Here is a 13,184-nt window from a genome sequence, read left to right as displayed (position 1 = left end):
AATGACTGTATGCACCCTTCTGTTTTCTTTTTAGGTTAATCTTTTCTTCCTACTAAATATTGTACGCGTTCTCATCACCAAGTTGAAAGTTACACACCAGGCCGAATCCAATCTCTACATGAAAGCTGTGAGAGCTACACTCATTCTTGTGCCACTGCTTGGCATTGAGTTTGTGCTGATACCATGGCGACCAGAAGGCAGGATTGCAGAGGAAGTGTATGACTACATCATGCACATTCTTATGCACTACCAGGTAGGACATTTTGAACATTATTAGAACAGCTAAAGGCTCAGTATTGAATCTTCATTAAGCTTTGAGTGACTCTCCATGGTTCCCCAGAAAATTGGCTCTAAGTACATGTACCTCCTTTGCTTAGATTCAAATATTTCTGTTTTTTCTTTACAGGGTCTTTTGGTTTCTACAATTTTCTGCTTTTTTAATGGAGAGGTATGTGAATTGATTTTACCCCTTTCATTATTATGTATGTGTTACGTATAGGAAAAGAAGACAAATGTTGTCCACAATGGCTCATGCCTATAATCCTGGCTACTTGGGCATCAGACATCAGGAGGCTTGTGAGTTGAGGCCAACCTAGGTCAAAATTTCATGTGACTATATCTCAACCATGGGCATGGTGGTATATCTGTCATCCTATATATCTGGCATGAACACAAAAAGTATCTATCCTTGCTGGCCCAAGGCCCAAGCAAAGTATGGCATACCATCTGAAGGAAACCAAAACAAAATGGAAAGGAGGCATTGCTCACATTTGCCTAGCATGATAATGTATTCTACAGTTCAAAACCCAAGAAGGGGGATGGAGGGAAGAAGGGTGGGGGAGCCGCATAGGGAGAGGGAGATGGAGAGAGAGAGAGAGAGAGAGAGAGAGACAGAGAGACAGAGAGAGACAGAGAGAGACAGAGAGAGAGACAGAGAGAGAGAGTGTTAGAGAGAGAGAGAGACAGAGAGAGTTAGAGAGAGAGAGGGAGAGAGAGAGGGGGAGAGAGAGAGGGAAGGAGGGAGGGGGGAGATAGCACATGAGGAATGGAGGGAATGAATTATAAACTTTCAAAGAATAATTTCAAATTCAGTTTCTAGCAGCAAAAAGAACATAGCTGTGGAAAGCTTAGTTGTTGGAATTTAAGAGTAAGAGAAAGTTATCCTTATTTTATTTTATTTATTTTTTTCATGTATTTTTATTGTAATTAATAGAAGGGTTACATTATATTCACCAGATAGAAGGTGCATTATTTCACATACATTGATACCCTTTCTCATGTCTTGGTCCCCATTTCCCTTCCCCCAACCCCCAACCCTCATCTTGTTTTCCCCCCTTTCTCTATCTAATTTCAAATAAACAAATACGCATTTATCCAATATATCAGATAACAAAATGAAATACTGCAACAATATGAGATAACCAAGGGACAGCAAAAGAGATGAGAGATAACATAGTACATTAAGGACAACAATCACACATTATATGGCTTTTGTTTTTATATCCTAGAAGTCCTTTCATTTAGCATCATACTGTATCTAGGTTTTGCTCTATTGCAAATCTCTGCTAGGAGAGCCCAAGGTTTCTACTGATTATGACAAATGAGGGAAACCATTAAGATAACCACTCAGTGACATGTATTCACCTAATCTTCTGACCTATCATTAGGATTCGATGTGTAGAGTTTGTCCTAACATCAGTGATAGATATTCCTTAACTTCATAGAACATACATTCTAAGAAGAAATAGAACCTACTCAATTACCTCCATTCTTTCTTTGCTTCACAATATGTCCTTTGGAAATGTTTTAAAGTAGATATAAAAAAGACTGAAAAGAATTAACTCTCCATTTTTCAGGGAGGAGTTGCTGTGTGTCAGGACATTTAGAACTGAATGCTTTGATTCAACATGATACTGTGTTTTTGGATACAGTAGATTTTAATCCAAACCAGGAATTTCAAAAGCTGGTTCTATGTTTTCTGTGCATATGGATATTGTTATAACTCAGTCATTTGAGCTTTGTTGTTTTTGCTTTTTATATGTTTCTAATCTACTTGATCAATTATATCCATGAAGATGTTGGCAAAGTTTAAAAATTCAAAGAACAACTGAGTGAGACTCAGATACTTGATAACTGGAAGCTTATCACAATGCCTCAGATGGACAACACATGTAACTAGTTGGCTTAACTTTCTGAGAATCGTTCCTAGAAAATAAATCAACATTGGAGATTCTGTACATGTCATGAAAGAAAAACTTTAAAATATGGTTTCCCTAGTTTAAGTAAAATTTTACTTATTTATCTTAGTATATAACATGTCCATTGCTTTGTTTTCATTTAGCAATAGAAAAGATGGCTTAATTTTGAAATAGAAGCATATATAGAATATGGTTACTTATTTATGATCATGTATAGAAATGTCAGAGTAAACTACACTTCATACATTTAGTTGACAGTATCCAGAACCTTCTCTAAAGACATGATTTTCCTAAAGTTGTGGGCAGTATAGAGAGAGAATTCAATTCATGTGTATAAATCAATCATTGGTTTTGATCTATAAAATTCAAATGGCCTTTGTGATGAATATCTATAGAAGTATTTTTAAGAGATCTTACATGTCTAGGTAGGATGTAACAGACATTGATGACAATGATATGCACATGTGCCAGAGAACATGCATGACAGATGAAGGTATACCTCAATATCACATAGCAAATAAATGGATTTTTTAATTATTCAAAACATAAGCACCAAAAAAGTAGTTCATTATTCATTTTGATAAATACATGGCCAATATAAGTTAATCAAAATGTTATGAATCAAGAGGCAACTTAGGATAAGCAAAAGAATGTGTTTAAACTCCAATGATGCTATTTTCTTTTTAACTTACTTTATGAAATGATATAAATCAGGAATATGTGTCTACCTTCACTAAAAATTAAAAATAAGCAAATCTTATAAGAATTTATGTAAAGTTTTTGTATAATTTTCTACTCACACAATATCCTTCTTGTGTTATAACTCCATTGTTAGATTTATCAGATAAGTGATTTTTTTGAATTTTTATAGTTAGCTTTTTAAAAATATATTTTATTGTTGCGATAATGTGTAGAGGGGTTACAGCTACATATGTCAGGTAGTGGGTACATTATTTCTTAAACCTTGATACTCTTTCTCATGTTTTTGTCCCCCTTTTCCCTCCCATTCATCTTGTTTTTCCCCTTCCTTCCCTATTTCAAATAAACAAATAAGTGTATATACAGCATACCAGTATATAAATTCAGATACAGTAACCTCATGAGATTAACCATAAATGGAATATAAAAGAGAAAAGAAAAGAAATAACTTCACATAATATATTAAGAACAGCAATCACAAAGATAAACCTCTTGGTTCATTAGCCTAGAGTTCATTTATTTAGACTCATCCTCATAAGGAAATGGAAAGACTTAGAAAAAACTCATATTAAGTGAAGTAAGCCTGACTCAAAGGAGCATAGGCTCCATGATCTCCCTCATTCCTAATAAATACACATTTAGGATTCTCCTAGCAGAGGATCACAATAGCTCAAAAGTTGTGTGCATAAGGTCATACAGGATAAGTCTAAATAAGTGATTTTTTGAAAATACATATGGAAGTAGAAACATAGTAGAATCAAAATTTCAAATTGGCCCTTCTTTTTAAAAAATACACCCAAGGGCGGGGAGCATACGGGTTCCACAGGTAGCATGCTCTCCTAGCATGCGCAGTGCCCTAGATTTGATTCCCTGGAACCACATACACAGAAAAAAACGGAAGTGATGCTGTGGCTCAAGTGGCAGAATGCTAGCCTTGAGCAAAAAAGTGTTTGAGGATAGTGCCCAGGCCCTGAGTTCAAGCCCCAGGACTAGGAGCTGGGAATGTGGCCTAGTGGTAGAGTGCAAAGTCTGGAGTTTGATTCCTTGGTGCCATGTACACAGAAAAAAACAGAAGTGGTGATATGGCTCAAGTGGTAGAGTGCTTAGCCTTGAGCAAAAGAAGCTCAGGGACAGTGCCCAGGTCCTGAGTTCAAGCCCCAGTACTGGCATAAACAAACAAACAAATAAATGTTTGCTTGTTTGTTTTTTTTAAAACAGCCCCAGAACTGGAAAAAAAATCACACCCAAGAAATATTGAAATCAATACTTTCTACTCCTGTTGCATTTTTTATCTGTATATACAAAAGACATGCAATACTCTCTTCTGCCATGTCCTAAAGTTGGGAACATTTTGGCACTGGAAAATTATAATAATGAAAACCTCTTTCAGCTAGGTTGTGGCCAACCCCATCAGTTCTTCACAACATTTTTAATATCCCCTATTCTTCGTCTCTGGGGCTATAATCCCTATTTAAGCATGAGTCACTCTCATCTTAAGAAATACTATAATCCCCCCCTTTTTGTCTCTTTGCCTTTTAGTTTTTCCCATTCTCATAACAGAGTAAGAGGAAGAAAGCTGCCAAATTCAGTTTATGTGGATCCAAATATGTCATGTTTGTCTTCAAACCCTTTGTTCAGGCTTAGATTTTGTCTAGCTTTCCACATTAGGTCAAGTGCTTGCCTTTTGTTTAATATCTGTATTTATTTATTTATTTATTTATTTTACTTTCACCTTTGTTTAATTTTAAAACAACATTTTCCTTTTAATATTTGTAAGTATTAGTTAAATAACTGGCTTTATAAGTAATCTGGCCTCTATACAACCTACCTAATGCACTTAGACAAAAAATATTTATTCTTAACATATCTTGGGGACTCAGGTCATCAAAAAGACATATTTAAGGGTAGCGAATAGGTATATTTATAAAATAAATGAACAGATTCTTTGAGACCAGCTGAGCTTACATTCAGTAAATGTATAATTTTTCAAAGCTATTTTAAATTTAACGAATTGTAGTCTAGTTTCATTATTAAGTGATAATGAGCATCTAAAGCCAGAATGTGTCATTCTAAGCATCTAATTTGGTTGCTTACATAATGCTCACAGACAAAGCATATTTATAACTACTATAGACAGGTTATTTTCACCTCATTTTTTTTTCATGGAAACTTACTGAGCAGTCACTTTAAGGTTCTGTTGAATAAGTGTTATCTTTGATTAGAGGAAGCAAATGAAAACAAAATAACATCCTTCTGGAGAATAACATAAACAGAAGTCTACAAGGCCTGTGGCTCTTTAATTGGGTTTATTTTTAGCTTCAGTAACTAAGAAGCCAGAGTTCAGGACATTGGCTTTTCCATGGTTTTTCTGATGATATAGTTATAAAGAATGAACAGGGTAATGACTTGAATCAAAAGATATTTCGAGAACAAACATCCAAATATTTCAAAAGCCATTTGAGGTTTTAGAATTGATTTAGCTTTCCTTTTATGGACTATAAATACTGAACTCACAGCTAACAAATTACTTCCTGTCAGGTTCATCTCAACATTTATGTAGAATCTTTTATAGGAAGTAATGTTTTACTTCCATTCAACTTGTGGCTGCATAGTTTCTGTATTCAATCAGTACAACATTAAGCTAAAATTATTAAGTATGGCCTGGAGTTTGGCCTAGTGGTAGAGTGCTTGCCTAGTATGCACAAAGACCCAGGTTCCATTCCTTGGTACCATATACATATCAAAAAAGCAGAAGTGGTTCTGTGGCTCAAGTGGTAGAGCTCTAGCCTTGAGAAAGCCCAAGGACAGTGCTCAGGCCCTAAGAAACCAGGACTGGCAAAATAAATATTGTCAAGTATGAATTTATCTTGATTAAAATTTTATTTGTAAACCTGGCACTATTGGTTTAACCCTGTAATCCTAAGTTTTCAGGAGGCTGAGATTTGACTGTCACAATTTGAAGCCAGCCTAGGTAGGAAAGTTTATGGGACTCTTCATCTTCAATTAACTAGCAAAAAGCTGAAATGGAGGAGGTATATCTCCAATGGTAGAGAATCATCCTTATAGAATAAGCTGAGGGACATTGTCCAGGCTCTGAGTTAAAGCCTCACTGCCAGCACAAAAAAGTAAATAAATAAACAAAAAAGATTATTTCCATCAGAAGTTTGTAGATAATTGGTTATAAGTATAATTATGTTGGTAAATCTCTGAATATTTATTTAAAATTCGCAATCTAAATCCATTCAACTTATCACTTGCTTATATTCTGATATTATTCATGTAGATACTAAGTTACCTTAATATGAATATCTTATTTATGGTATTTAAAATTACGAATCCCAGAGGAAGGAAATTATATTTTATAAGTACATTTATTGCCCTATAAATGCTTTGTTTTCAAATCATATTCACATAAATGGTCCTTTCGTTTTTACAAGTATGCATAAAGTATAGTTGAAGATTTTGAAGTTGCTGAATTTCTTACTGATATACTTCAGTAACTAAATTCTATCATTTATGTATTTTTTGAGCTGTAGGCAAGTTTCTAGTACTCATTTTGAGTTCAAACTTTTGGTTCTATATCAGATCTTCCTTTCTTTCTATGCAAAACATGAAATGACGTAGTAAAATTCTCTTTGTTTTAGGTAATAGAACATAAGAGCCCTTAGCTCACATTAAAGTATCCTATGAGACTTCAGTTATCCTAGAAAACCTATTTGCTATGCAATTTAGAACACACAAACAAAATAAATAATGTGTGTGTGTGTGTGTGTGTGTGTGTGTGTGTGTGTGTGCATGCCTGCCCTGGGCTTAAACTCGGAGCCTAGGTGCTGTCCCTGCCCTTTCTTGCTCCAAGATAGCACTCTACCCCTTTATCTACAGCTATATTTCTGGTTTTTCTAGTGGTTAATTACAGACACTCCTGTCTAGATTGGCTTCCAACCTTGATCCTCAGATCTCAGTTTCTTGAATAGCTGGGATTGCAGGAGTAAGCCACTAGTGCATAGCAAGTAATACCTTTTAGAAAATTTAGTATTCATATTTGTATACATGAATGTAGTGACTAGAAAGTTGATGAAATCCATATAAAGATTTGAAAGTTGAAGAATCATTGCACAAGTATGCTTTAATATATAATCACTTGGAAATTACTTTCAGGTGCTCAGATTCCCTTTGGGGAGGCAAACTAAAGGTGTGAGAGTGAGAGAAAGAGGAGGGAGGGGAGGAATGAGCATGCACTTGGGAAAGACAATTCAGTGATCACTTCAATCACGACATAGATCAGCCACAAGGATAAAGATAATACACGTATAATCTGAAAATAGAAGGATTCCAAACCTATCTACCAACCCATCCTTGAAAACACTGGTGTGACAGAGTTCAGGATATATCTGAATATTCTCATTTATATCCACTGACTCAATATAAAGAGAATCTTTTCACTGTCTTCGGCAAAACAACAACCAAAATCACTATATTAAACTCGCTTAGTCCTGATATCTAGCTTCAATAAGAACATACTGAAGAATCATTAAACTTAATATTACTCGTAGAGAGGAAGATCAGTGCCTAATAAACATGAAGAAATATGATTCTAAACATTTTCTCAAAATTTCTCTTACATAAATCTCTTTATTAAATGTCCCATATTCATTAAGGAAGCAAGTGCCATGAGGACAAATACCCTGCTCTTTTCAATTCAGAATGTAGCATAATTTCTAGCACATGATACTTTCTTTTTGCTTTCTTAAAAATTCTATTATCGGCATGATATATAGAGAGGTTATAGTTAAATTCATAAGGTAGTAAGTATATTGCTTCTTCAACATTGTTGCCCTTTCCCATCTTTTTCTCCCACTTACCTTCTCCCCACCCTCCCTCCAAAATTGTGAAGTTCATTTCCAACATATTATCTTGTTAATATCGCTGTTTCATTGATTTACCCTTTGTCCTTTGTCTCATCATCTTGCTTTTCACCTTCTTTGCCTGATCCAAATAAACAAATAAACATGTATACTTTTTTGATAAAATGTTGTTACTGCTTGTGAGAGCCCCGATCTACACCGCCTGTGTCCTTAACATCTTTTTAAAATTTTTGTACCTTGCCCTATTCTTTAATCCCTCCCATGAATCATCTATAATGTAAATATAGATATAAAATTAGGTGTATGTATAATCATATAAAATTAAATGTACATGTAATCTTACATAATATTAATTATGGGCTTAGAAATTTACTTAAAAACTTAACTTACCTACATAAGTATTCTTGAAACTTCAAAGCAAATATACAAGGTGAAAAATAGTAATGAAATATTAAATATAGGAGAATTAAAGGAATTCCTTAAAGGTACTTAATCAAACTTCATTTTTCAATTAAATAGTTTTGTAAGACTGAAAGCTTTCTAAAAAGTTTTATTCCATTGTGCGCCAATTATAACATTTCAGTTTCAGTTAATGGTTTGCTCTTGTTTCTCTGTCTTTTTGGTTGTTAGGTTCAAGCAATTCTGAGAAGAAACTGGAATCAATACAAAATCCAGTTTGGAAACAGTTTTCCCCACCCGGATGCTCTCCGCAGTGCATCTTACACAGTGTCAACCATTAGTGAAGTCCCAGGCTACAGTCACGACTGTCCCACTGAACACTTAAATGGGAAAAGCTTCCAAGATATTGAAAATGTGGTCTTAAAACCAGAAAAGCTGTATGACTTGGTTATCTGAACACAGAGAGATCATTGCCAGGTTTATGCCACTCTTACTTAACACCATGACTTAGACACATGACTTTCCAGCCAGAAGACTTCAGTATTAAATGAATCTCTTGAGATACCATAAAGGAAGCTCTCAAATTAAAGGATAATTCTATGGATAAAATGTTAAGCAATGATCCCTGTGTGGATAGAAAGGCCCTGACCTAACATTTGCCAGTAAAAAAACTACACTGTCGATTTAAAGCCAACAACCTGCCATCACTGAATGTAAAGCTGGGGGCAAAATTAAGCACAACTTGTAAGCTGATGTGGGTCAGCTCCAGTTCATTACTGCATGGAGTCACAGATGAATGACTATGCAAGTTCATATAAGCACTGGTGTAACTCTACTCATGGCCCCTTAGAACACCTAGATAAATCTTATATGCACTGAAGGTGAAGTAACAATCATTCTCCCATTTAAGGTGCAGTTCTTTGGTTGGATACACACACATGCACATAAACACAACACATACTGTATCACTGAACCTCTTTTGGTAGTATCTTTTCTAGAAATGTAATGAAGCATTAATTCTACCATAGGCTAACCATTTGTTGATACATCACAAGTATATCCTGAGACATACCACTTTTGAGATCTGATAAATAGGACGTACCACATGCAATCTTACTTCTGTAAGATCAGGAGATATCCTAGTAGTATGACACACTTTGTCTTCAGCTACTTCCCTAACTTACTACGCAGGTGGGAGGGGAATTCCCTGTATCTACAAAAAGAGACTTTGACCCTTCCATTCCTATTGTGTTGACAACTTAGTTCTCATTTTGCATGAAGGAAATCAATGAAGGATATCTTAATACCTTGGATGTTTGCACAAAGTGATTGTTGGGGAAATGAGCTTGTAAATACTCCACTGTTTTACTTTATAGTGCTAAATCAAATACAGACAACCAAGGTAATTGCTTTAAAGCAGATACATAATACAATGATGGAAGAATGTTATATCTGATTCTGTGTCTGGGCAGATATTACAACATAGAATCTGGAATTCTATATTTGGTAAATATTTTAAGGACAACCAGATACCAGTATCAGAAGTTGTTATAGGAACGTAAAAATCAGAGACATCTGTGGTGAGAAATAAATTATTTAATCATGAAAGGCTGTTATTTTGACAAGTAATCTTTGAAGAGTCAAATCTTTCTCCTTCTAATTTGGAAATGAGGTAGATCAAATCCAGAAAAATTTTCACAACTACTGTAATAAATGCCAAAGTGTTACCCTTGCAAATTTTACTCCATCAAAATATTTTTTGTTGACTTTACTATGTAATGATATATACATTGGCAGCATCTCACATTACTAAAGGCAAAAAATGAAAGCAATACTATTTACATACTATAAAATGTTTCAATATTTAATAAACTACTGTATATGATAATACATACCACTAAAAGACTTGAATTAGTCATAGAGGAAGAATCATCAGATATTTTTGGTTAAGTTGGAAGAGGGCCTCTCTAATAAAAGAAAGTGACATTTGAGGGGATGCAGTTACTTGGTTGTTACTTTCCACTGGGAAGTCTAAAGAATAAGTAAAATTAATTAAAATAAATTTAGGGAGAAATAATGTGTATGTGTTTTGAAAGTATGTGAATCAGCTGGAAATGGTTTAGAAATTTATCATCATAAATTGCTTCCCAAATCTTCAGTAGATAATGAGTTCAAACTGCATTTGAAATTGTCAAATTAATGCATATCAAATGGCCTAATAAAAACACTTGTTATTTATCTATACATGTAACGACATCATTACATTATTATCAAGTCTATGGATTTCATAGCAAGTTATCATAAAAAGGAACGCAGGATGTTCTCAATTTTTAACTGTCTAAATTATATTACAATTCTTCTTACTAAAATTAATTTTAGTTATTTATTATTCAAAGACAGATTCATATTCTATACTGACAATGTTCATCTATAGTTCAGCCAATTCTCTAGACCAGCTGTCAACTTCTAATCATAAATGACAGTAGGAAGTATTGAATTATAAGAGAACATGTTAAAATGATACTGTAATTATCAAGTATTTTTTATTGTTTTACTCATGTTAAGTGCAGTTATTTCTCTTATTGCCAAGGTTTGTCTGCTGTACCATATTCTGTAACAGACTGTGATTGATCAGTATTAATTTTGTACCCATATATTTTAAGGAATAATATTTTTGAATGTTAGACCTCTTTAAATCTGAAGATCTAATTGTGATCTTTCTGCATTACTTGTGAAGACATTTAATCTGCTACTTTTCAAAAGAAACCTTGTTTAGTATCTAAAATCTAAATTTTTGGAAATTTCTACTTTTTGAAATTATAGATGTCATTTTTCTGGAATTATTTGTAAAGATCACATTTTAATTTTCTAAAAAATTCTATTCTATCATTTTTAAAAGCTTTCTTTCTAGTGTGTAAATTCATAAAATATCCATTTTGGAATTTAGTGTTTGTTCAAATGTAATTCAGTGTACATAGAATTAGGAGCACCTGTAGTGCTGTATTTATTGCTTATGGTTCAATGTGAATTTGTCTCAATTTTTCCTGACTTTAATCTGCTAATACAAACAGCTGTAAAACATATTCAAGATTTTTCTGATTAATTAAAATAACTCATGTTATAGATGCCTAAAATGTCTCTTTTAATTTTTATAAAACATAGAATGATTGTAAGTTTAAGTTGCTCTATCTTCATATTTACTAAAATGTCAAATGATTTAGTTATGTTTACAATACAAAAATCAGTAGAATGATTCTTGCAATCATTGACTTTATGTTTAATGCCTTATTAAAATGTCTACTAAATGGTTTCAACAAACCAGTAAGCAAATTTAATAAGCTAATTAAGAAAAAGTTAGAAATTGCTTTCTCAAGTCTACATCTCTAAGCAAGCTGTTTCCAAATGAGTTCTTAGTCTGTAATATAGGGGAAATGAGCCTAGAGCTAACTATATCTCTAATGAGCTGTAATCACAGCTATTTGGGAGACTGAGACCTGAAAGACAGTGGTTAGAAGACAACCAGAGAAGAAAAAATAAGTGAAACTTCATTTCTATTGAACTAGTAAAATGTTAGGACGATGGTATGTCTCACAAAGTAGAGTACCAGTCATGAGCAAGCAAGCTGAGCATGAGTCCTTATGATGTTCAAGCCCCAGTACTGACAATAAAAAAGAAGAAAAATAAATGCTTAGAAATGGGCAAATGTGTGCTTTTTCTGTTTCTATTATATTCCATTTCATAATTTTGCAGTAAGTAGAAGAAAGAAAAAGATTATCAACTATGTCAAGGTAATGTTGACAAGAAGGTAGAAATACAATTTAAAGACATTTAAAAGAAAACATGGCCAAAGATTTTAGCTTTTTAATTATTTTACAATTATTTGGAAGAGAATTCAAAACACATATGTTTAAGAATTTGAAACCTCTGAAAACATTTATAAATACGTACAAAATTGATTCACCAGTTAAATTCAATTGAGTAATTGCCTTACTAGTGTTCAAGTTTAATATACATTATTACTGCTGGTCAAGTGGCTTGTGCTTTTAATCCCAGACTCTTGAGAAGCTGTGATAGGCCAATTTGAGGACAGACCAGATTAAAAGAATTCAGGAAGAGATAATCACAAAGACCAATCCAAGAACTGTGATATATTGTTAACATCCCATCTATATAGGAAATATAAGTGGGAATATTTTGCTCTGAGTATAAGATGAGGCAAAAGGAGACATCTAAGCAAATAACTAAGGTACAAAGAATTAGGCATTTGCCTGCCCAGCAAGTAAGAGGCTCTGAGTTACAACACCGGGACCATTTAAAATAGAAGATGAGTAGTTTATATTATTATAGTTCTTTTGCAATAGCATACCAGTAAGCAGCTCAAATTATTAAATGTCAGAGAAAATTCACATGAGCTCTAATACAGCACGTGCACAAAACACATATACACAAATATAATGTATATCATATGTATATCCTCCAGATAGATAGAAGATAGATAGATAGATAGATAGATAGATAGATTATATACAATGCAATTTTGGATTGGGATAACTAAAAATCCTTTGCCAAATGCAAACACATGAAGATTTGCTGCCATAATTCCATCTAAGGGATTTTGCATTTCTATTTTAGTGTTTGATCTACTTCATGTTACTCACATATACCATGATTGGAGATTTTACTCAAGAAAGTTACTAAGCCCATCACACAATTATTTTTCAATGGAAATTGTTTAGAATGATAATTTCTTTATATCAACCAGTATATCTGAAAATATACCAGATTAAAAGTTAACAGGAAAGATATAGCAGAAAATACTATATCATTAGGATAAAGATGAGGTTAGACATTTCATTTTTAAAAAATCGCTGATTAAACATGTAATGATTTCTAGAATCCAAAAAAAATCTGAACTGATACAATAATGGTAATCAAGCTGGGAGTGGAAGCTAAGTCCTATATTCATGGCTATTTGGGAAATACAGATCAAGAAGACTGAAGTTAAGAGTCAATCAAGCAAATA

General features: G+C 33.5%; 1 protein-coding gene across 1 annotated transcript in view; it reads left to right on the top strand.

The window, feature by feature from the left end:
- Positions 1-11,282, top strand: part of Calcrl (calcitonin receptor like receptor) — a 94,754-nt gene extending 83,472 nt beyond the window's left edge. The window contains exons 14-16 of the mRNA XM_090354450.1: positions 35-253; positions 407-448; positions 8,393-11,282. Of these exons, the coding sequence (XP_090210576.1) occupies positions 35-253; positions 407-448; positions 8,393-8,617 (486 nt within the window). The 3' untranslated portion in view covers positions 8,618-11,282. The remainder of the gene's footprint in view (positions 1-34; positions 254-406; positions 449-8,392) is intronic.
- Positions 11,283-13,184: the final 1,902 nt, after the last annotated feature.

Source organism: Megascapheus bottae, chromosome 21 (assembly GCF_031878675.1).
Source record: "Megascapheus bottae isolate mThoBot1 chromosome 21, mThoBot2.hap1, whole genome shotgun sequence".
NCBI lineage: Eukaryota > Metazoa > Chordata > Mammalia > Rodentia > Geomyidae > Megascapheus > Megascapheus bottae.
The sequence above is the reverse complement of the archived record's forward strand: the minus strand, read 5'-3'. Positions and strand labels throughout refer to the sequence as shown.